The following is a 24,670-nucleotide window of genomic DNA, read 5'->3' as shown; positions in this document are numbered from 1 at the left end:
ATTATAACAAATTTATTGCAATTATTATTAAAAATAACTATAATCATTTCATTGTCAGTACGCAATGGTAGACTCAAGCACCGATTTACTTTCAGTGCGTACACGCGCATGTGTAGAACACTAAAATAGCAGAAAAAAAACAATCTGTGTTATTTTTCGTAGCCTTGGTCGGTCAACCACGTGATCCAATTTCAGGTCGATCGATTGGCTGGCCGACGATCGCCCCACGGTAGATAGTTTAATGAACAGTCAACACTTGTAATAATCGGGAACGGGCGGACGCGGAAAGTGGGTCGACCCGTTTCAATCACAGATCCCGCGCTAGATCCTGTATACCCATTGGTGGTTGAATGCCCGCTGCAAACGTGCCGCCTTTGTGGAGACGTATCAGAAACACGGCGCGATCCTCGGCTATATTCAGGGCAAACGGATCACCCGCCGTTAAGGGCGGCGACATGTAAAAAAACTTAAGGGCCCAGACGCAACGAGAGGAATAAGGAACACGGAATAGAACATGAGGAATAGAAAAGAGGGAATTAAATTTCGACCAACGAAAAGCCATGCATGCGTGAACTGATGAACGCGTGTACCAGCAAGTCACCAGTCGTCCACGAGGGATGTCTCGGCGCGGATCGCTCCGCGCGAGCGGAACGCGGCGGGAAATCTGCTCCGGTTTTTCCCGCCAGAGCGTTGACACGCGCTCGATTCCCTCGTAGACGATACTGATCGATGGACGTGACCCACTAACGAAATGGAACGAGGAATCGTCCCTTTGCGCCTCCGTCTCCGGAGTATTGGAGACGACGGGACGGGACGGGACGGGCTCGGTTGAAAACAGCGACCGGTTAAATAAACGTCTGGTTGAACAAGTGCAGTCCTTAGACACCGCGCGCGTTCAAGCGTGTCGGAAAGGGAAACCGTATTCTCTTATGTATTTACATATCGTTATTTTATATATTAGGTCGCTGAGGAGGCGACCTCAGGATTCTGGTACCCAAGAAGAGAATTTAATGTGAGACTCAGAATGTGTATATAAGCACGAGATAAAAGCATCGAAGTAATTTTATTTAATTTTTTATCTAACCTTGAGTCTCTGGACTTTTTTATTCTTTATACTTTTTTATTTAAGAAGTCTTCGATTTGTCCTTCTGGGAGAAAATTCAAGTAATTTTATCTAGAATTTCATCGGAATGCGACCCAAATTTCTTGTAATGATATTTATAATGTAAAGTGCGGGATAATTTATTCGCGGTGGTGACACGAGTAATAATAGTTTAATAGAAGCGCACAGAGGTACTCGTCGCAACTGTCTCACAACTCTCTAATTCTGACTCTCTCTGGAGCACACTCTGAAATACACTCTCTAGAACGTCACTGTACACTGCTACTTTGTTCTCAAACGCTCGTTCTTTTGTTCCACGCCACACATTCTTATTTTTCAATCACGTATAGACACCTATTCCAGCCATCTTCCAAAACTTCACTTCAGCAGTATTTGCTTTTGTCACAAGCCACACACACACACTCTCTCTCTCTCTTGCTTTTGTCAGAAGCCACGCTCGCTTTCATACGCCGCATTTGCCAACTTTGCTCTCCTGCATCGCGTTTGTTTTATCACACGCCATGTCAAACGATCCTAGACATGGCCAAAAGATCATCAATCATTCCGGCTTTTACTTTCTCTCTCTTTCACTTTTTCATTCGCGTTCCCTTCTATAATAGTAGATGATAGATTTCATAATGCAGATTTAATAATGTGTTTTGATCAATTCGATGTTATCGACATCAAATCATACATTTTAAATAAAAACTCGCCGAACAGGAAGTATATAAAATTTTTATTGTCCCTGTGAAGTTTTATTGCGACTGTGCATTTAACGAATGGTTTGGAAAGTGCTGAAAGCGTAGAAGCAAATTGTAAAGTTCGGGAGCGTGGAAGAATCGAGTTCAAAAGAAGATAAGATACGGTGCTTGCAATGTCGTTCCTTTACTTCGAGTTTCGTATTATACGATGTGGTAGGTATTTGTGGATACTTGTGCGTGGATGCAGTCCCCGTATATCTTCTTCGAAGAAGCAAATAAGAAGTGTCGAAACTTCCGGAGCACCGCCACCTGGAACGCGTCCTTCCACACGAGATATTTTTATATCTCCGCTTATTTTCTTAAAGGCTTGCGACCGCGCTGCGGCTTATCTTGGGCGACGTATCTTCACAAATATACCTCGAGATAATTTCTATCGAAAATAGCTCGCTAGCGTTGTCTCGGCGCACATCTTCAACCGCTCTGCAGCAGTATACAAAAATTAACATTCAGAACGAGTCTGCAACCTGAAATTATTACGCTACAAGATAAGAAAAAAATTAAACCATAAAAACATTTATTCATGAATCTTAGATATAAATTGAACGTATTTTAACTGGCTTAATCGAGAATTATTGTCCAAAACATTTGAATTTTCTCCAATGCTTCGATTAACAATATTCAATGTTATAAATATCGAAACGTTAGACTGGAGCAGTCTATAATCAGAAACAAAAAAATTCTTTAGGTCTTTTTTCACGCGATTTTTAAAATAGGTATCTTGTGGAATCGGATCGTCCCTGCGAATCGCAGCGTTCGCACGCTGTTTCAGGAAAGCAATTAATTCAAACGGTTCTCGTTTCTAATTCCTCATTCGCCTGGAATCGTACATCGATCTTGTACTTTCGAGCCGAGAACTGGAAATCCGTCGCAACGTATCAGCGTGCACCCCCGCGTGGTATCGCGGCGCTTCCAGGCGAGCGCATTTTGCCCGCTTACAGCATGTGAATTCGCGAGTGCGCATCGGAATACGCTCGCTCGAGGCAGGCTCGAGTCCGACGCGAAACTGGGTTGCGCTACTTCGGGTTGCCGAGACCTAACAGAGCCGGCTAATAGCGAGGTGGCCGCCCAGGCAGCGTGCGGAGTTCCCGTGTGTGTATGTGTGCACCATGTGTGCACATTCATCGTCTACGCTCACCTACGTCCCCCGGGGGAAAAGGCACGGATGAGGGTTGCGATGAAACTCGGTCGTCGATGCACGCGCCTATGAGTGCATGAGTGTGTATGTGTTGGCTGCTGTGCGTACACGCGTGTGTGCGTGTGTGTGTGTCGCGATTAATCGGGTTACCGGGGCTGATGGGATACACCCGCGCCCACATTTTCGGTTCGGCTATCGCGGATTATCGCGACGTTATCGTACACGCGAAGGTCCCAACACCCCGTATTTTCCTGTCTGCACCTAAGGGCGGTTGAAAAATCCGCGGACTGTGCGAGGATTTCTTCTTTCGCGATGTCTTACCACGTATATTAGATATTAGAATAGCGTATAGAATATTGTTATAATATGTATCTATTATTATTCTAGATATATATTTACATATTATATATTATATATAGATATATATTGTTATAATATATATTTATTATTTTTATAATATATATCTATTATATAAAACACACATGCGCGCGCGCAATATAGGAAAATATATATAGTAATATAATACAACGGTATAATTAAATATAGTTTTAAATTAGTTATGTAAACAGGTACAATTTCAAGTATAAAAGTTTTATACTTGAATAAATATACAGCATAATGTCTATTTTTCCTTAAATTTTTTATTTGACAATCCTGAAACGTTTATTTTTGCTGTTTGATTCCCTAGAAACGTAAGATTTCGCAAACTCCCCATCCAGAACGATTTACGAGTCCCCTCGACGGCCTCGCGGCGGTCTTTTAAAAGACCATAATTCGTTCGCTTTTCACCAGCTGTGTATGCGAGTGTCCGTGAAGCTTTCCTGTACGTTACATTCGAGAATAGATTGACCTCGCCTTTCTTGCACCACCGCCGCTCGCGAATTCGGAGACCCGGGGGCTTTTAAAAGCCTCCGGCCACCCCCTTCTGCGCAGAGAATGGCAGCGGCGGCGGTACCTCGTTAACGACCGGAACTCCGTTTCACCAAAGAGCGTCCTAACGCCGTCTTTTCGCAGGAGTACGTGAATCGATACCACGGGCAGAAGATGGGCGCCCTGGAGCCGCACGTGTTCGCCCTGGCGGAAGCGGCATACAAGTCGCTCCAGGACACCGACAGCAACCAGTCCTGCGTGATATCCGGCGAGAGCGGAGCCGGCAAGACCGAGACCACAAAGTTCATCTTGCAGTACCTGTGCTCGGTCACCAGCAACGTCGATACCTGGGTGGAGCAGCAGATCCTGGAGGCCAACACCATCCTCGAGGCGTTCGGTAATGATCGAGCAGCGCATGATATCCACTTGAACGAGAGACATTAACGAGCAGTCGCTTTTGTCAGCTTCGATATATTGTAGCATTATTTTAGTGCATAGATTGTTCCATTCAAATTTGTGAATCGGGAATTTTCTGTGTGGGAAATTTGTCGATTTGTCCATTTCAAAAATTTAGTAACGCTTTATATATCTCTTTTATTGGTCAGTTGAAAGCGATAGAACAGCGTTTATAACGAAATCCGGTTGGCGTGTTTATTGTGCACTCGATTCAGTAAAAAGATACCACGTTACAGTTATTTTAAGGATTGATCTCGTGATATGAAGAAGATTTATTATTAAAACGTAGATTCTGGTTTTCCTGGATGTTCAGTAACAAAATTGATTGCAAGTCAATTGAGAAGTCTTTAAATGGGAATTTGTTTAGGATGAGTTTGAAACACGTTGCCCGCAAAGTGATACGTAAAATTGTGAAAGTACCGAACGAACAGCGAATTAACTTCCGTCAAGATTCAGTTTGGCTTCCGGTGGAATTCGCGACAACAGGTTCCACGGTGCAGATTGGCGCTCTGCCTTTGAGTGGAAAATGCACACGAAGACAATAGATCCTAATCGCGTTCGGATAAGCAGTCGCGATTCATCAGTCGAGCTCTGGCTGCGAGCGCGGCAGCAACTCAGGTGTTAAATGCAACGGCGAGGGGAACGAAGTGGGTCACGAGGGAAAGAGGTTTTATGAATAAAACACGTCAGACTGACGTCGACCATTCATTTACATGAAATAATGATACTGTAGCTTCATTTTCGGAGCCACTTATCTTCGCGACTCGTTCTCGACCTCTGCTTCCACTTAAATAAATCAGAAAAAATAGCAAACTTTTATTCAAAAGTTCAAAAGCTTAGCAACGTGTCCTTTTATATTTCATGTTTTCTTTCAAAAATTATACAAAAATCTCGTAAACAACGACTTTCGACAAAAAGAAGGATTATTCTGATTTATATTTTCAATTTTAATAAAGAAGATTATTATTTTTATATATATGGATCATCTTTTATTTTTTATTAATTTATTTCTGTATTAGTGAAATGCCTGCATTTATGACATTTTTTAGTTTCTCTGAGAAATTGACTGATTGTAATCTGTGAGTATTTCAATATTGAATCGACGCGTCGATTAATCAGATACATCTAACTTGTGCAGGTAACGCGAAGACCGTGCGTAACGACAACAGCTCACGCTTTGGCAAGTTCATGCAAGTGTGCTTCGACAGCAAGTGGATGATCAAGGGATGCATCATACAGGACTATCTGCTGGAACAGAGTCGCATCACCTTCCAGAGCCCGGGAGAGCGCAACTATCACGTGTTCTATCAGGTAGTCGAGGCCGGCACGAGGGACAAGGAATTCGCCGAGCAATATCAGCTGCGACCGGCTAGTCATTATAAATACCTCTATAACCAGTCCGGCTGCGTGAAGATCGACGGAATTTCCGACTCCAAGAAGCTCGACGCTCTCCGGCTCGCCTTCAATGTGCTCCAGGTATTTAGCTTCGTTGTTCGAACGAAAGAAATTCGCGGCATCGTCTCCATTGTTATCGCACGGAGACGTTAATTGCACGCTTCCGCCGTGTAGGTTCCGCCGGAAATGTGCGAGGGCATCTTCCGGGTGCTGTCGGCTATCCTGTGGCTGGGAAACTTGAGCTTCGAGGACGTCGACGGTGAGAGATGCGAGTTGTCGAAGGAGGACAGGAACATAGTCGACACGGTGGCGCCGCTGCTGGGTCTCCAGGTGGAGGATCTCACCCGGGTGGTGCTGATCCGGCAGATAAACGTGCGCGGTAACATCACGGAGATTCCGCTGAAGGTGCAGGAGGCCCGTGAGAACCGGCACGCGATGGCGAAGGCGCTCTACTCGCGCACCTTTGCCTGGCTGATACATCACATCAACAACTGCACGAATCCGGGTCAGGACAGCTCGAGGTTCCTCGGGGTGCTCGACATCTTTGGTTTCGAGAATTTCACGCTTAACAGCTTCGAGCAGCTCTGCATTAATTACACGAACGAGAAGCTGCACAAGTTCTTCAACCACTACGTCTTTGCGCTGGAGCAGGAATTAGTGAGTTCCAATTTGTTGCATGCACACTTCACGCGCCAAAATATTGAGTTTGCACAATTTGTGATATAATAACGATAATTTACTGACGTATAATAATACGAGCCTCACATATTTTCATAAACGTCGTATATATTTAATTTATCATAATTTATATATAATTAATAACAGCTTTATTATAATTGCGAGTATATATTTAATGCGGAGATCGCTGGAATTAAATATAATATAATTATACGGAAAAGGCGAACGCTAACACAATATCTCATTAAAAAACGTACATACGTTGCAGTATATACATTGCATTAATATAATAGCATACATCCGATTTAATCTAATTTGATTTGTACGAATTAATAGCGGTTTTATTAAATGCGAATATACAATTAATACATTAAAATATGATACGGTATCACAATCGCAAAGAACGTAAATGAAATCAATAACGTTGTCACGATGCCTCATTGTAACGTAAAGACCAAATCGCAACGCGAATAAACATCTCAGCTTGTCGCTTGATTATTCAGTACCGCCAAGAGGAGATCCACTACTCGCACATCACATTCACCGACAACACCATGTGCCTGGAACTAATCGAGAAGCCGCCGCGGTGCGTACTCAAGCTACTGACCGAGCAGTGCCACATGCCAAAGGGCTCGGACCTGGCCTACTTAACAAACCTGCACGCCGAGTTCGAAAGCCATTCCTGCTACGTAAAGGGGGATGATCGGCGCAAGTGGGAGAAGGAATTCGGGGTGAAGCACTACGCCGGTTGCGTGACGTACACGGTCGAGGGTTTCGTCGACAAGAATCGCGACGTGCAGCAGGATGTGTTCTTCGACTTCATGTCCAGGAGTACGAACGAGTTCGTGCAGGAGATCAGTGTCTACCAGGATCTTCTGGGATGCACGGTCGCGCGGGCGACCGGCAGCGCGACCACGACGATGTCGCGGGGAACGTCCAAGGGCAAGCCGACCCTGTGCGACTCGTTCCGCCATCAGTTGCAGGCACTAGTAGACGTGTTGCAAGGGACCACGCCGTGGTACGCACGCTGCATCAAGCCGAACATGGAGAAGATGGCCAATCACTATGATGAGAAGCTCGTGCTGGATCAGCTCAAGTACCTCGGTATGCTGGACATCATTCGTATACGGAAGGAGGGCTTCCCGATACACATGTCGTTCCACGACTTCGTCGCGAGGTATCGTTGCCTCGACAGGAGCCGATTCTCGCTCTCGAGCAACGAGAAGGAAGCAGCCAAGCGTCTGATCAGCAGTCAGGGAGTACCGGACTCCGAATGGCAGATCGGTCGGACGAAGGTGTTCCTGAGGAGCTACGTACACGAGCCCTTGGAGGACTCCAGGAACAAGGTGGTGACGAGCAATGCCATCGTGATTCAGAAGATCTGGCGAGGATACGTCAAACGACGAGGTACGTATATGCGTCTCTACTCTTTCCTGCAATTATATATGTGTGACTTCTTATATCAAATGCATTAATTTGTCGTATTTGTCAAATAAAATTGACAAATATATATGAATCGCATCAATTTAATATCAACCTGCTCTTTGAAACTTATTTACTATTTTGAAAAAATTGCTATATGTATTCTAAAGTTTATTAAAGTTTTAAAAAATGCAGAACAGTTTATTTGTGGAATTTGTATATCTTAAACTTTTATTGTTTCTCCATTGCAACAGAGTACAAGCGCATAAGGGAGGCGGCGTTGAAGGTGCAGCACGCGTATCGCGGCTGGAAGCTACGAATAATGTTCATCAGGAAGCGCAGGGCGGCTATAGTGATCCAGAGTCACCTACGGGGTGTCTTCGCGAGGGAGGTGGCCGCGGCGTTGCGCGAGATGAGACGAGTGGACGAAGAGATGAGAAAGCGGGAGCGATTAGAGGAGGAGCGAAGGCTGATGGAGGACCAGAAGGCGTTGGAGGAGAGCCAGAGGTAAGAGACGCACGCCCGTGGCGATCGTTTGATCCTTTCGAGCGTTTCCATTTAGACAACGCTTAGACGACGATAGTGGTTGTCCGCGTGAGACGGCGCGCGATTAATTATGCGTGCGATCGATTGTGTGCGTTAATGGTTACCGTTTGTGTCCCTTTTGTAGCGCGCAGTACAACGGTATTGCCGGGATGGAATCCGGGTAAGTTCAATTCGGCGGAAGCTCGACGTGTGACGTATATATACGTATGACGGCACGCACTCGTTGCATGCTCTGAGTATCGTCGCGTGTGTAACTTCTACTTCGTTTGCGGGTGTTATCGCTTTCTAGTTTGATATACACGGGCATGATTACACGTTACAGCACCACCGATTGCGATATTAAACGTTACATCGTACTTGTAATTGGAGAGGTGCGATGGCAGCGTAAAATTCGGGACTTTATTCAAGGAGGTGTATTATTACTGCAACGTTTACACATCACGTTATTTATTTTTTTACACTTTATTATATATGTTTATTTTAATATCAAAATAGTTTTCTTTGTTCTACGCTGTCATTGCAATCAATGCCTCAGTCGTAACTAAACACCGCCGTTAATCCGCGTTACACTAGATTCACTTTGTTTGTAACATTCAGCACTTGCACTTCTGGAAAGCGAGGCATTGATCGATAACAGCAGTGATGCCAGCAATTCCCTTTTAATTTTACAGGAAAGCACAGGAGGAGATTGCCGCACTGTCGCAGATGGCCGAGCAGATGAACTCGAAGATGGCCGCGACGGATCTGCAATCGGTCGACCTCGACAATCTGTTCTCGTTCCTGTCGGACGTGCAATCGACCAAGAGCAATCAGATTATCGACGAGATTGGCGAACGGATGGACGAGTTGGTGGAGGACCTGGACGTGGAGCTGGAGACCGTCATCCAGCAGGAGATGGAGCTCGCCAAGGCCGAGTCGAAGGTTACCTCTCCAGTCAACGGACAAGAGATGACATCTCCGCAGCAGCAACGGATGCCTTGCACAAACAGCCTGAGCAGCAGCAAGCTCGGTCAACCGAGTCTACCAGAACCCACGGAGCCGCCTCCGCCGCCACCACCCCCCGCACCGCCGTTGGCGATGAATGGCGACTCGTCGAGCGACAACGGCGAGCCGATCTACGAGTCCGTGCTGCCGCGTGAAGAGAACGATCCGGGTAGTCCGATCGTTCATAATGGTAGCAGCCCAGGTCAGATGGTGAACGGCGAGACTTGCGGCTCCCCGCCACCCGTACCGGTCAACAAGATGACCAAGGAGAGCGCCGTCAGCCCGCCCTCCCGACCGGAATCCAGGAGCTCGAATCATCCGCATCACCATCATCACCAGCCGACATCGCAGGCACAGCAAAACGGTCACGATCAGGCGCAAGTGCAGCCAGCGCAGACGACGCAGCAGCTGCCGGTCGAGCGCGAGCAGCGGCGCAAGTGCCGCGTGGAGCGAAAACTGCAGGAACTGGAGGACAAGAAGGAACAGGACAGCGAAGCGACTTATCACGATATAGTAGAGTTTGCACAGAACTACTTCAACAGCCACGAGCGATCGCCGGAGGGCACGATAATGGCCACGTTGACGAGAAAGTCGCGCGGCAAGAGCATCGAGTACATCCCCAAGTACGAGATGGTTACCTATTACAAGGGCTCCAGTATCCCGAACTCGCACATCCACATGTACGATCCCGATAACGTGAATGTCGCGTGCTCCGTATTTAGAGTGAGTTTTATACATGTGTATATATATTTTAATATTACTAATTAAAAATTATACGTATAATTATGAATAATTTATTCGCTAGGATCTATGCAAGTACATGCGCGGCGAGATGAAGCTGGACCAGGAAATAATTACAATTCAGAGCATCATCGCTCACGGGATCGAGCGGGAGGAGCTACGAGACGAGATCTTTGTGCAGTGCATTCGCCAGGCGACCAACAATCCCAATACCGAATGGGTGGAACGCGTGTGGCTGCTGTTGTGCCTGGCGATCGTAGCCTTCCAGCCAAGCAAACTGCTTTACAAGTATTTCGTCTCCTTCCTGAAGAAGAACCTCGCGCTGGAGGGCAAACTGCGACAGTTCGTGCAGTGGTGCGTGGACAATTGCAAGAACACCAAAGTATCATGCAGACGATATTCGCCGTCGACGGTGGAGATCGCCGCCATGCGGCGACTCGGCACTATAGTCTGCCGATTCTTCTTCCTGGACGGGAGGACCAAGGCGATCGACGTGCACCCGACCGATACTGCCGCCGACGCCGTTACCAAGCTCGGAGAAAAGCTGGGTCTTCGCTCGCTCGAGGGTTGGGCCATTTATCAGAGCAGACTGGACGGAGAAGAGCACGTGCGGGCTCACGACTATCTGTATGATGTCATTGCCGCATGGGAGATGTAAGTTTCATCGAACGCAGCACGTATCGATCTCGTTTGCGTGATCAGGAAGCGAGCGGTTTATCATACAATGACGCTTCCGTGATTGCAGGAAGCAGATGCAATGCAAATTGAACACAACGCAATCAACGTTTTCGACGTTGCGACGCGGAAACAATACCACTCTGGGCAGCGGCGACAATCGCTTTGTTTTCAAGCGTAGGCTGTTCCGTAACCCGAGGGAAATCTCGCAGGACCCTGTAGAAGTCAACATGCTGTACGCGCAGGCGGTCTATAATGTCGTAAAGGTAGAAATGCGTTTCAAAGAAATGTATTTTACGTTATTATATGTTTTTTTTTATTATAATACATATTTTATTTTAAGATACTTTGTTATGTAATATATAGAGAAAGATAATTTGTTACTTTTAAAATAGTTTGTTATAGATATATTTTATTACATAATATTTCTGAAATGTTCAATTATAATGTCTGTTTTCATTGCTGCTCATGTCACTTTCAGTGCGACGACTTTCCGGTGTCTGAAAAAGTAGCGCTACAACTGGCGGGTCTGCAAGCGCAGGTGTCCCTCGGTGATCCCAAGGATAACGACAGGCTGGATTATTACAGCGAGGTGGATAGTTTCCTGCCGTACAGAATCAGTCGGGCCCGTGGCGACGACGTCTGGGTGCCAATCATCGCGCAGGCACACCGACAATACGGCGCCGGGCGCAAAGAGCTGGCGGCCAAAGTTCTGTATCTGTCCTGCGTGATGCAATATCCTCTCTACGGCACGACGATGTTCGACGTCACGTATCGAGGATACTGGTCGTACGGCAATCAACTGATTCTCGGCATCAATTGCGACGGTCTGATGCTGATCAAACCGGATGACAAATTCGTCCTGTCCGAGTACCGCTATCAGGACGTCGAGAGCATTATGCTGGACCCGAGCGACTCGTTCATCACGCTCTCGCTGCTGCGACACAATCCCGACAGCTCGCACAAGTGCTTCGTGTTCGAGACGACGCAGAAGAACGAGATAGGTAGTCTGATCGTCAGCTACTGCCCGGCGCTAGCGGGTTGGATCACGGAGAACGAGGTGCCAACGAAGAAACTCAAGTGCATCACCAACGAGGATCGCATCCGGTTGTACCACAACTTGGTCAACTGTCGGCGCACGCTGGTCGACTCGGAGCTTCTCAGGAAACCGCAGGATTCCGGTGGCGGTTTCCTGCGAAACACGCTCAGGAGGCTGTCTAAGCACCGGATAGAGAAGCTCAGGCAGGAACACGGCGACCACGGCGAGACCTACAAAGGTTTCCCGTATGCCTACTGGGCGTTCAGCCGGCAGCAGATACCTCAGAGCTTGTCGAAACTACCCGATCCCGACGAGCAGATGGCCCTGGGCATCTTCCAGTTGATCTTGACGTACGCTGGACTCGGGCAGAACGGCGACACGGTGAGCCGAGTCGAGGACGAGCACGTGAACCTCATTCAGACAGTAATGGAACGCTGTATACGGAAGGAGAACCTTCTGGGCGAGCTGTACTTGCAGCTAATCAAGCAGACGACTGACCATCCGGATCCCAACAGCCGCGTGAACCTGCGGCACTGGGCGTTGCTGTCGCTTGCGTGTTCCGTGATCCTGCCGCCCCAGAAGACCATACGCAAGTACTTGATCGCCCATCTGAAGCGATGCGCCAGTGACTACGTCACCGAAGAGGGCAAATACGCGAGATTCGCCGAGAAGTGCCTTTACAAGACTCAGGGCACCCGGAGGCGACAGTGGCCGCCGAGCCGCGAGGAGATCATGTGCACCATCAATCGCCGACCGATCTACGCGAGGTTCCACTTTATGGACGGCCAGTACCACGCGGTCGAGTTCCATCCATCTGCTACGGCCAGAGATGTCATGGAGATCATTAAGACTAAGATCGGACTCGAGGAAACAGCCATGGGTGCGTCTCCTGCTTGTGTATCTCCGTATCATCTCTTTATATCGTTTTGTCTCTGTTTTTCTTGAGTTACTAAAATATCTTTGACTGATGAGATGTAGTTTAGATTACACTAATAAGATCAAGATGATCAAGTTACTCTTCCATTTTTGTTTGGTATCATGAGTTTTGATTTTATTATTTAATAATTTGAGTTACTAATTACTAATTTGTATGGATTAGTAAAATATCTTAAATAGTTTCATTACTTGAAAAATTTCGATATTGTATTTTGAAGTAGCAAAACGTTATATAATAATCTTATATAATTTGCATGCGCTTTTCTATTTAAAAAACATTTATTCCAGCAAATAGAAAACTCATTTATCTCAATATAATTAACTCTCGTGATAAACTTACTGAATTGAATTAATTTGTTTGTTATATAGGCTACGCGATCTACGAGGTGCTGGGACCGACCGAGCGATCGCTGATCCCTGAGGAGAAAATAGCTGACGTTATGTCCAAGTGGGAACGTTACAGGACATCACAGCAGAGTCAGCAAGCGCAGAGGAAACACGCGCACCACTTCTTCCTATTTAAGAAACATTTGTTCCTGGACCAATACATGAATCTGGATGATCCTGTGGAGAAGGAGTTGTTGTATCATCAAGTGCTGCACGATTTGCGCGCCGATAGATTCCCCATCACCGAGAAGGAAGCTGTGAGTTATCATCGCAATAATATAATTCTTTACAATTATTTTCCTATTATTTCATGTAATCACTTTTGTTCCATCAGTCCCTTTAAAAAAATTCTAAAACACGATCAAACATCATCATCCCGTCCGTTTACATCGTGTCATCTAACTAACTATTTATTATTTGCAGATGATGCTGTCGGCTCTGCAATCGCAACTGGAGCTGGTCGACTGCGAGGACACTATATCGGAGCAGGATTATCGAATGATATCAAGCCACTGCCTGCCGTCACGACTGGTGCCGTGTCTTTGCGTAGAGGGCGTGCGCCAACATCATCAATCCCTGCGCGGCATGACACCACCCGAGGCCAAGAAGGCCTTCCTGAACCTGATTCAATCGTGGCCGTTGCATCGCGCGACAATCTTTGACGTGATGCAGTCGTTCACATCCAACTGGCCGCGCGTGCTCTGGCTGGCCGTAGATCAGAAAGGTCTCCACCTCCTGGAACATCGTTCGAGAAACGCGCTCTGTACCTATGAGTATAACGGTATCCTCAGTTACACCCCCGCCGTTAACTGCCTGATGATCATCACCGGCACGGATAAGAAGCAGAGCAAAGTCATCCTCACAACGTCACAGGTAAGACTATTCGCACATCGTACCATGAAGTTGAATCTGATACTGGTGATTTTGTAAGCATAGCTGGCGCAATTAGTCAATCGCAAAGATCCAAGCTCAAATCAATAGACTCGATTTCATGCTAATTTATAGTAATAATCGAATAATCTAATTTAAATTTCAATTCGATTTAAATTCTATTATAATTTAGCTTGATTTTATTCCAACTAATTTTTAATTTGCATTAGGATTGAATTGAAATTAATCTTTATTATCTTTAATACTGGAGTATTTATTCTTATTATTTATTATTATTATCAGTGTAGTATTAGAAGTGAACTTAAATATGAAATTAAAAATAGCAGTAGTTAATAATAAAGTAAAATCAGAAAAAGAAAGTACAAGTGAAATTAATACTAATTAAATTAAACACGGCAAAGGATTCTTGATATTTAATTCCGTTTAATTCTGATCTGTCATTTACTTTCCAGGCTCATCAGATAGCGAATCTGATCCGCGAGTACATGGAGGTGCTCCAGTCGCCGCCGGAGATACCGAGGCGGGACTCAGCGATGACCCAGCAGTTAGCCGCGCAGCAGCAGCAACAGCAACAACAGCAACAGCACCAGCAACCGCCCGCGAGCGTGCCGACGTCCGCAGCCGGCGGCCGGAAGACCCGACCCGCTTCGGTGCTACACAGAGGCGCCCCGGTGATACAGTCACAGGCCAGTTAGAACGCCTAGGCGACTCCTCCGCGAAGGTCAAAGGTTCTCCTTCAACCTGGTACCTAAATATCGAATTTCTCGTCGTCGTCGAGCGCCGCACGTTCCATAATATAAAGTGCCATAAATCTGAGATACGCACACAGCGCCACATAAGCGGTTCTGTCTATTTTATCAAACAAATACGCAGCTAATATATAAATATATATATATATAATATACATATATATATATACACACACATACATATACTGTACACAGTAACTCTAATCTCCATATCGTATCGTTCCGTTGCCGCAGAGCGCTCCTTTTGCTCTTTTAACGATACTCCGAGACCGAGAAAGCACGTAGACTGACGTTTAGAAGTTTCAGCCTGTGGCGACCGGAAGTAAACGGCTGGAGCGTTTCTTTCACATCGCGCACGCAATGCCAAACGTAACTGCCTGATTCTCGATCAAGTCCTCGCATATCAGGCGATGTTGACGTCCGAGAGGACGTTAATATTCCCCTCTCCCTTCTCCTCTGATCTCTTGAACGTCTTTTAGACATCCCCTGAACGTCCGAACGTCTTCTGGATTCACGTGTCCCTCGGGAGAACCGCGGAATCAGGCAGGGACGGGGTGGCAACGGGAAGGAAGTAATCGGAGATTGCTTCTCTCGGCCGGGCCTAGCAAAGCGACGACGCACCGTTGCGCGAGGCATCGCACTAGAGCCTAGGAACACTTATTTCTTCCACTATTTATCGTAGATCCTAGGTCTCGCGAGGAGACACGTTAAAGACTAGAATCTTAGCCGCCGGCGCGAGTTGAGTGATAATTAACTGCCATTAGAAGAGTTATCGAGCGCAGGAGAAGAGTTACCGAGGACTTTTCTATTTCAATTGTGACCGTTATCATTGTTGCCTCTTTTACGAGCGACCGCCGCCGCCGCCGCCGCCGCCGCCGTCGCTACATTTTTTGATAACAATTTTTGCAGCAACACGAGGACTATGCTACTTACGGCGATACTTAATATCCGTTTACTCCGTTTGTTCCGACCGACAGCGTTCTGTCCCACCGGCATATCAATTAATATCGACCGCAGAGTGATTAACATTACTTAACATTAACAGGGAAATTTACCTTTACGAAGCGACCAAGAAACGCGACTAATTCGCGCTGATCGTCGATGCTAATTCCTACGCACAGTCGCACGTTTGCGAATAAAGAAAAAGAGAGATTTGCAGTGGCAGCCACGTGGAACTTCGTGGCGTGACCTACCGATCCTGAGGATAACGGATTTGCGATGGAGGGATCTGAGGGTAGATTGCTTTGCAAAAGTGACTCGCGTACCGCGACAAGAAAATTGCCGCCGGGAGACCCTCGCGTTTGGAGAGACCGAACAATGCGTTCGAGTGAAATCTTCTCGGCTGCCACTGTCACTTTCGGCGACCGGAAATCGCGCGACAACTGCCAGACGATCGTTTTCTTAAATCGATTTATCAAGCGTCTATGATATACACGTATTTAACGGTGTGATATCCTTTTGCGAAAACTATACAATTGTACTGTGTGTTGTCGCGAAATAACTCGAAAACATATAGCTATATATATATACACGTATATATATGTATAACCATTCGCGCGGAAACCGCACAAAATCGAAATCCATACTCGGAGAGTTACTCGCTTCGCTAGCAATTGATAATCACTTAAAATGTAGCTTAAGATTGATACCGGAAAAGCGCGCGTGTAGGAGCTACTCGCGCGCGCGATGCGCATGAACGAATCGACTAATCCGTTCTTCATTCTCTTCAGACAATCCTCTCGATATCGTCGCTTTCTTCGTACTAAAGTTAACCGCTAAATTAGAGAAAAACAGACACGAGTGAGAGAAGAGCAGTTAGAGACGTTAAGCAAGAGGTGTTACGATACACGCCGCGAAATTGCGTCCAATTGATGCTCCGGTTCTCCGATCTGCGGGATCTGCCCGCGATTACGCGAACGTGCATAAAACGTCCCGCAATAAAAATTCTTCGTGAAGTAACGATAAGTTCCGCGTACTTCCGGTGTTCAGTGATCTCTTCTTGGGACGCATTTCTTCTCCGGTTTGTAACGCGAAATCGGCGACCCCCACGCGAACCGATTTACCGATTTTCTACGAGATTTTCGCCACGATGAAACTTTCCGAACATGTACCGTCTTTGTATTACGAATACAAAGCTTTCCTTTTTTCTCTTTTTTTTTTTTCGTGTAAGAGCTGATTAAGGAAGAAGGACGAACGACGCTTCCGACTTGATGTTTCACATCGTTCTTTGACAATTGATATATTGACTGCACGTCTGTTATAAAATAATGCGAAGTTCCTCGCGCGAATAACCGCGTGATTCATTCATTATTTATCAAAGATATTGAAAATGTTGAGAAAATATGCGAAGTATTGGAAATGTGTCTCTATCGCGGTGTTGTAGAATGCGCAAGGTTCACGAGACGAATGCTCGGTTCTGACGTGAGTTACAATCAGCAGAACCGACCTTGAGACGCGGAGATTCATGTAGCCGAAAGTTTAAAAAAATGTTGTGGAACTGTTGAGTTTTGTAAGAACGGTTCTCTTGATCTCAGTGGAGTATTAAAGGTATCGTAGGCGAGAGGAGGCACGGGTTTCATCGCGACGAGAATGCGAGTGAACATGGTTGTTCCGTTGGTTCTCGTTTACAGTTGAAGGTTCTCGGCGGAACCTCGACGTGTGCAGAGATAGACTGTGATCCGCTTTGGGAGTCTTTAGTCTTCGAGAGCCGTTTAATCGAGTGAGACTACGTTTCGTGTTATTATGCAAGAGTGACGATGCAAGAGTAGCATAATGTGTGTGTGTGTGTGTGTGCACGCGCGTGAGTGTGTTGAAGAGAATATTCAAGGGAATTTAAAAGACCTAAGAAATATTTAGAAAAAAAGCGACCGATAAGCGTAGGATTTTATTTTTTAGATCATTTAACATAGACAAGCTTAAAAATTTGAATTTTGCGACACGTCTCGATTGTTGTGGCTCTTTCTGGACGTTCTTTAAGGCACTCATGCTGTCTGAGAAATAAGTTCTAAGAGACGTCGACTTTGTCAACGTCTCTTCTACAATAGATACGTTGAAATCTTTTGCGTTTGTGTGTGTGTATGTGTTGCGTGTGGCTGTATGTATGCACGAGCGAGCGAATGTAACAAATGTGATTAATTATAAGGGCGATATGCACGTGCATGCACGTTACTTAAGTGATGGCGTCTGCCATACACGTAACTTTTAAGCGAAGTATAAGTTATTGGTTAACGTTATAAAAAATATATATATATATATATATGAACGAAATGGACGCTGTATATATAAATATATGATATATAATATATATAAATAGATACGAGACTCGCAAACGCGCATATCGCGTTTCAGGCACGTTTCAGGCCGCACAACAGTGAGTGAAGAACCAGCGCGTGATGGCATTGCTCTGCAAGTGCAAGAGAGATTCGCGCCTATTTTAGGATTATATAGAAAATATACATACGTATATATATATATAAATAAATATATATATATATATTTATATATATATAAATAAATATATATATATATTTATATATATATATAAATAAATATATATATATTTATATATATATATATATATATATACACACGTACCACACGTTACGATTATATACTCAAACACTTGTATAAGGATACAATAAAAGGAAAGCGAAGCTTTAATATTGCAAGAGCACGAGTGATGCTTTCTTCATCCCTGTACTTCCTCGTGAATCAGTTTACCGTTTTGTAGCAATGTAATTTGTCTGCAGTTCAACGCGTTTTTTCAAGGATTTTTCATTCTTATTTCAATCAATAAAAAGATTAACGTGCACAAACTTTGCGGTAACGCAGACGACTCCAGGATCCCCTTAATCAACACAAATTAAGAGAATAGGCGGACAGAAGAGCGAAAGAGGGGGTGGGATATAGGACGGATGAGGAGAGGCGGAGTGAACGGAGACAAGATTATCTAATTTTCTTCTTTTATTTGTGAATCTTTAGACAATAATCTGACAAGTAACAGTGTTTTCGCTCCCTTTTGGCGATTGCTCATGTGTTGCTTGTGCGACACGAGCCAGTTTAACTCGGGTGCCAGTTATATACTTCTTTTTAGTTTCTCTTTATTACAATATATATGTGTATATATATATCTATGTATGTACATATATGCAACTCTCTGCTTTATCTAATCCTATACAATTTTTCGCGGCCACGGCACCGAGGAAGCCAAATCGAGACAGCAAAGGCAGAGGCAATCATTTCATGCACGGATACGTCTTCTTTCTCGCGTTAAATAATCGCCCCGATGATGATAATGATGATGATAACAACAACAGTAATAATAATAATACAAAAAATTATAATAATAACGCTAGTAAAATTACAACATTCGACGAGTAAGAAAAATCGTAATCGATGACAATAATTAATTATGGCGATAATTAAGTAATCATCTACTTGGATGTCGTCAAGGTGGACGCGGATAAATATCTTATTTGTTTATTTCCGTTTTTCGCATCACTCTCCTTGTCCTTCTCTCTTTCTTTGTTTTCTTTTCTCGTCCTTTTTTTACAATTTTTAAGCGCGATGTTCTCTCGTCGCGCTCTTCTCGTTTTATCGCAATCTCGTCGTTGCTTATCGAGCTTATCTTGTTCATTCGTCTCTTCCGGTGTTCCCCGTCTACTTACACCTTCTCTCTCTCTCTCTACATTCCTACTCGAGCTCGCCTACACATACACATATATCGTATAATATATTTATATGTTACACATATAATACATTTATATATTACACATATATCATATAATATTTCATGCGAGATAAACAAGCCGGTCCACTTTTACGTAGGTCCGCCTATATGCACAGATAAGAAATTTATATACATATTATACATAATATACGATTATAGGTACAATGTGTGTGTATATTATACGACGTATCGGTCACATTAGAATTGATACATCAATGAAAGATCGCGCCGCACCGTTGCTTCTGTCGGATTCAATAAAAATCGCCGTTTCCCGGTAAACTGTACCGCACATTGCACATGTGCGTGTCTGTCTGTCTCCTTCTGCGTGTGCGCGAGTGTCCCATACGCGCACAATGGAAGGACACGTTCGCTGACGTTCCTCTCTTTTATTTCTTCTTCTTCTTCCTTTTGGCACTTGCGATTTTTTAAGGCTCGCTGAGATCCCTTGGGGATACACAGAGAGAAGGACGGCGTGCGCATTGACACGAACGTTTTTTTTTGTCTCTCTTCGCGAATCAAATGAATCCTCGAGTACGCGGCGCAGGATGAGTAGCTTCAAACGAGAGTCGCGTGGAAGAAACACAGGTACATATCTCGTGCGTCTCCCGGGGGTGTGGGGGGGGGAGTATTAATCTCTATGGTAATTAGCCTCGTTAGCTCGCTACGTTAGAAAAAAACACCAAAAGCGCTAGTACACGCGGCTCGCTCCTCGCGTTTCCCTTTTTCTTCTTCTTCTTCTTTCGCTTCTTTTCGACAGAAGCGAGTTCATCGCGCTCGCGGGATCGTCCGTCGATCTACGAGACAGTGGAACGCACTCGCGGATGCCCCGATCGGAGGATTGGATGATCATTTTCTGGATCGATGATGATCTTCTTCTGGATGCGCCCGTAAAAGCGAGAGCGCGACAGATCGATCGGCAATCCGTGACGCCAGAGATAAATCGAACGTATACGCAAGAAATTCTTACATTACGTATGTACACGTGTAAACAGCGATATAGTAGCCGCATATCCCCTCCGATGCATCTTCGAAGATGAGTAAACGCTATTCCGGCGGTCGCTTCGTCTGCGGGCGAATCTGTGCGTGTAACAGCAACTCGGTGGAATTCAGAAGACGAAAAACTCAAATAGCTACGAAGAAAATGGAAATTCTCTTGCCTTTTAGGAATTGTCTTCACAACGTCTGATGAAGGTCCTCCCTCTAGTCCCTGTACTTGCAACCCCCAGAGACACACACGGGGTGGCCCAGCTATACCCCCAGGCATTGGGTATCCCATTAAGTCGCCTCTTACGGCACGCTATTCCAGTCACCACACGGAAGCCTCCATCCGATGTCTCTTCAGTATTTTGTCCGATTCTCGTTCAGATATCGCTGTCGGCGTTCTCAAATTTTCGATCATTACGAATGGCTGCTATCTCGGAGAGATACGGACTCCGGTGTCTCTCATTTGCACTTTCTGTTTCTCCCCTCTCCTCTTCTGTTTCCGCTTATTATTAAAAGGAATTACACGCTCGGCTTGACGTCAAACCGCGCGAGCAGATGTACGAAGAAATGCAATTATCGCAATATACATTCGCGTACTTCAGCTGCGTTACGCAATATACAGACACAAATAACTCAATCTCTTCCTCCCTTTAATTATAATAAACTTAATCATAATTGAATGTAGAAACGCAAAATTATGCAAGCACCGAAGAAGCAACTGTGAGAACATCGATGGAGAGAATTCAAGTCTTACAATAAAAAATAAAAATCGCAAAATGTCGCAATTACAAAAATTGGGGAATGGCGAGTTTTCCGAAAATGAATACAAATAAAAATACGTTTGCGCGTTGCAAAAAAAGCACAATTGCAAGAAACATAAAAAGTGCCGATCACAGATTCATGGTAGATATTTTCATAGCGTTTTACATTTCCGGTGTGCGAACGTTCCCCGATATCGTACGAGTACACGTGTACGCGTGCACGTGTGCTTTTGCTATATGCGCCCGCGCACAATAATAGATTCAACCTCTCAGATTATAATAATGGATTCAAAAATACGGGCGAAATCAATACCGTGTAGGCGACCGCTCGTGCAAAGATTTCCAGTCCATGTGCCGCGAAGCTATCAAATGCAACTTGCAGATTTACGTTTGTAGGCGATACTCTTGGTGACCTGACCTGACGTTTTATATGTTATTACGTTATTACAATTACAAGTGCGTTCGATTATCAAACAGTGGATACGATATAACAAGATACGATATCATTTCGACTTTCTAGCGGGCCGTTTCCTCCCGTTTCTTCCTTTGTACTTGTTTCCTTTTTCTTCCTTTGGCTTGTCTTCTTGCTTACTTCCTCGCTTCCTTCTTCTTCCTTTAGCCTAATGCACTTTGTCCGGTGCTGCACGGTTGCGCACAGGCACAAGACGATATTAAATACTAGAGTTGCTGCTGTTACGCGCGCTCTTCTCGTTTCTCAGACCGGGGATAAAATTCAAGATAGACATTCGGTTTCTCAGCGACGTTGGTCCCTGTTTTGTATTTTTTTTTATTAATCTTATTTTATAACTCTTACACTCCCTCCTCTCTGTCCCCCGACTCGCTTCCCGAAAAACAATGATACTGAGATCGTCGGGTCGAAATCAAGCTTAGGTATATTAACGCAGATCCGAAGAATAGAGGTCACAACTTCATGTACGCATTATACATTACACGATATAACATATACATATATGTATCTTTTTTTATAAATTATATATTCTAAAATCTCTCTCTCTCTCTCTCTCTCTTTCTCTCTTTTCTTATAAATTATATATCCCAGAAAGAGAGATAGAGGAAAAGGTACTATCGTCGAGAGTCACGAGACTCTGTTCGCTTAATCTCTATATTGCAACAATATTTAGTTTTCTCTGTTTCTCGCCTTCTTGCTTTCTCAGTTATTTAACTCATTTCTCTCCTACGTCATAACTTATATCATCTCCTTTTTACTCATGGACCATTTATACGTATATTAACTTACAGACTGTTAACAAACGTGTTAACATCAAATTCACGTGTTGTGTCTGGTCTCGATTCTTCTCTCTCTCTCTCTTTCCCTCTCTCTTCCTTTTTAACGCTTTTGCTCACCTTTTCTCATGCACGCTCAATTTCTCCAACAAATATATAATATATAATTTTTTTTCTATCTCACTCTCCTCCCCTAAGTAGAATATAGACGCAGGTGATTCCAGGCGACGTAGGAAAACAGCGATGACCCGCGTAACAATGATTCTTTGTGCGTTAAACGATTGACTAGCCATTACAAAAAGAAAAGAAACCTCGAGAACTCGCGGAACTCGGAGAACTCGAATGCGGAATGGAACTATCGTCAGAACTGCGTCGGTTGTACCAAACGGAAGTAAACAATGTTCCCGAACGCCGAGAGCGATGACGGTAGTTCCTCCGTTGAGAAAGTACAAATCGGCTATAAAAAAAGTTATAAAAAGTCGAAAAAACCATGTGGACAACGAATGCCGCACAACAAAAATCTTAGAAACGAGTTCGTCGAACCACTCTATTATATAATAATATAATATAATATAATACGACGCAAAATAAAACCGGTAAATTTAGCGTAAAAAATAAAGATCTGTGTCCCGTATGCGGTCGTTGAATGCGTGCGCACGCGGGTGTTGCGATTTCCGACGGTTCCTTCGGCGGATATGAGTGCGATGCAGATTGGTACGAGTCTATGGCGAATCTGTGCGTGTAACAGCTATTGGCTAATGGACTATGTGATAAATGCACTTTCCGTTTCCAATTTTCTATAACTGAATGAGAATGAAGCCCTTTCCCTCGCTGCCCGCATCACAACACGCCAGACAGACGTAACTCCTGTCCTCCGAGTTATTATTAGATGAGGGGAAGAGCAAAAAGAGGGAAAATAGTATTGAAAAAATGGGAGGAAAAAAAGGCGTTTATGAAGGCAAGAAGGTGGAAAATGAAGGAGGTAAAAAGATTAGGTGAGGCAGTTAGGAGAAAGGATTTATGGAGAAAAAAAGCAGATACAGAGAGAGGAGAAGTGAGAGAGACCAAATTCAGATTGAGTAACGACCTGATAGGAAGAAGGTATCAGGAGGAAGAGGAAAGAAGAAAATGTAGAGTGTGGAAGAGGGAGTATGAGACGTGGGAACATGTGTGGGAGGAGTGTGTAGGGCGGAGATTAAAGGAGGATGAGCGCTGTTATTGTTAGGGGATGAAGAAGTGAGAAAGGAAGAAAAATAAGAATCTTAGGCGCTTTGTAAGCGGAAACGGAAGTCCAGATTAAAGAGAATGAGCACTTGCAGATGATAACGGCTCTGCTTTGAATTCCTCTTCTGAGACACCGCACCATGAGTTTTAATTGCGGTGTGGGCGTGTAGTGGCAAGGGAAGGGTATCAGCAACGGTATCAGCTATGAAAACCAGAGAAACGATTCAAACTGCTACCGTGATACACCCATCGATCTGAACGGAGCCAATTTGATAGATTTTTTTATATCACGGTAGCAAGGTTTGAACCGTGTGACTCTAAGTACGAGAACAAAGCACAGATCGCAGTAAACGAAATGCGATTAGACGTAACGGAAGAGTCGCCTCCTTCGACCTCGTACACGACTGACGCAACAAAACACTCTTTCGCAAATTCCTGAATGAATGCTCGGCAATATAAAACGCACGAGAACGCTGGGTCCATGTCTCACGTTGGCGCGGAATTCACGATAACGTACACGCACGCTAATACCGCAAGAGAATAACTCGAAAGAGGGAGGTGACCGGTGAACGACCATCGATACCACTCGCGGCTCTTACGACTCCTGATGACCTTCGAATTCGATCGGCTTCAGCGTACGCCGTTCGAGCGGACGACGACCTTGTCGCGGGTATTCTCGAGACGGCTTATCACGGCGGGACGCGTGGACTGAGATCCGAGAAAGGAAATTTTGGCGCCGCGTCCTCGGAATACTGACACTCCCGTCGTATGTCGATGTGCTGAGGACGGCAATCGTTGCGTTCTTCCATCAATCCGCTCGGCGACCCATCGGGGCTGCGCGACTCAGCGAGTATCTTTTGGTATCGTGAACTAAAGAAAATGAGGGAAACGAGGGGCCGCGCGCAACTCCCGCGGAGTGGTTTGCCTTTGTCGGACACGCACCGTGATCTTCCTTCTTTC

General features: G+C 45.0%; 1 protein-coding gene across 1 annotated transcript in view; it reads left to right on the top strand.

The window, feature by feature from the left end:
* The window catches only part of LOC105278003 (myosin-VIIa), a 47,231-nt gene extending 23,690 nt beyond the window's left edge, over window positions 1-23,541 (top strand). The window contains exons 4-16 of the mRNA XM_011336775.3: window positions 4,013-4,265; window positions 5,463-5,800; window positions 5,894-6,376; window positions 6,901-7,804; window positions 8,074-8,326; window positions 8,490-8,525; window positions 9,037-10,072; window positions 10,155-10,744; window positions 10,836-11,031; window positions 11,247-12,684; window positions 13,110-13,384; window positions 13,551-14,000; window positions 14,471-23,541. Coding sequence (XP_011335077.2) covers window positions 4,013-4,265; window positions 5,463-5,800; window positions 5,894-6,376; window positions 6,901-7,804; window positions 8,074-8,326; window positions 8,490-8,525; window positions 9,037-10,072; window positions 10,155-10,744; window positions 10,836-11,031; window positions 11,247-12,684; window positions 13,110-13,384; window positions 13,551-14,000; window positions 14,471-14,713 — 6,495 coding nt within the window. The 3' untranslated portion in view covers window positions 14,714-23,541. The remainder of the gene's footprint in view (window positions 1-4,012; window positions 4,266-5,462; window positions 5,801-5,893; window positions 6,377-6,900; window positions 7,805-8,073; window positions 8,327-8,489; window positions 8,526-9,036; window positions 10,073-10,154; window positions 10,745-10,835; window positions 11,032-11,246; window positions 12,685-13,109; window positions 13,385-13,550; window positions 14,001-14,470) is intronic.
* The last annotated feature ends 1,129 nt before the right edge of the window (window positions 23,542-24,670 follow it).

The sequence above is a fragment of the Ooceraea biroi genome, chromosome 1, assembly GCF_003672135.1.
Source record: "Ooceraea biroi isolate clonal line C1 chromosome 1, Obir_v5.4, whole genome shotgun sequence".
Lineage (NCBI taxonomy): Eukaryota > Metazoa > Arthropoda > Insecta > Hymenoptera > Formicidae > Ooceraea > Ooceraea biroi.
Note: the sequence above shows the minus strand (reverse complement) of the source record. Positions and strands in the feature narration are given on the sequence as shown.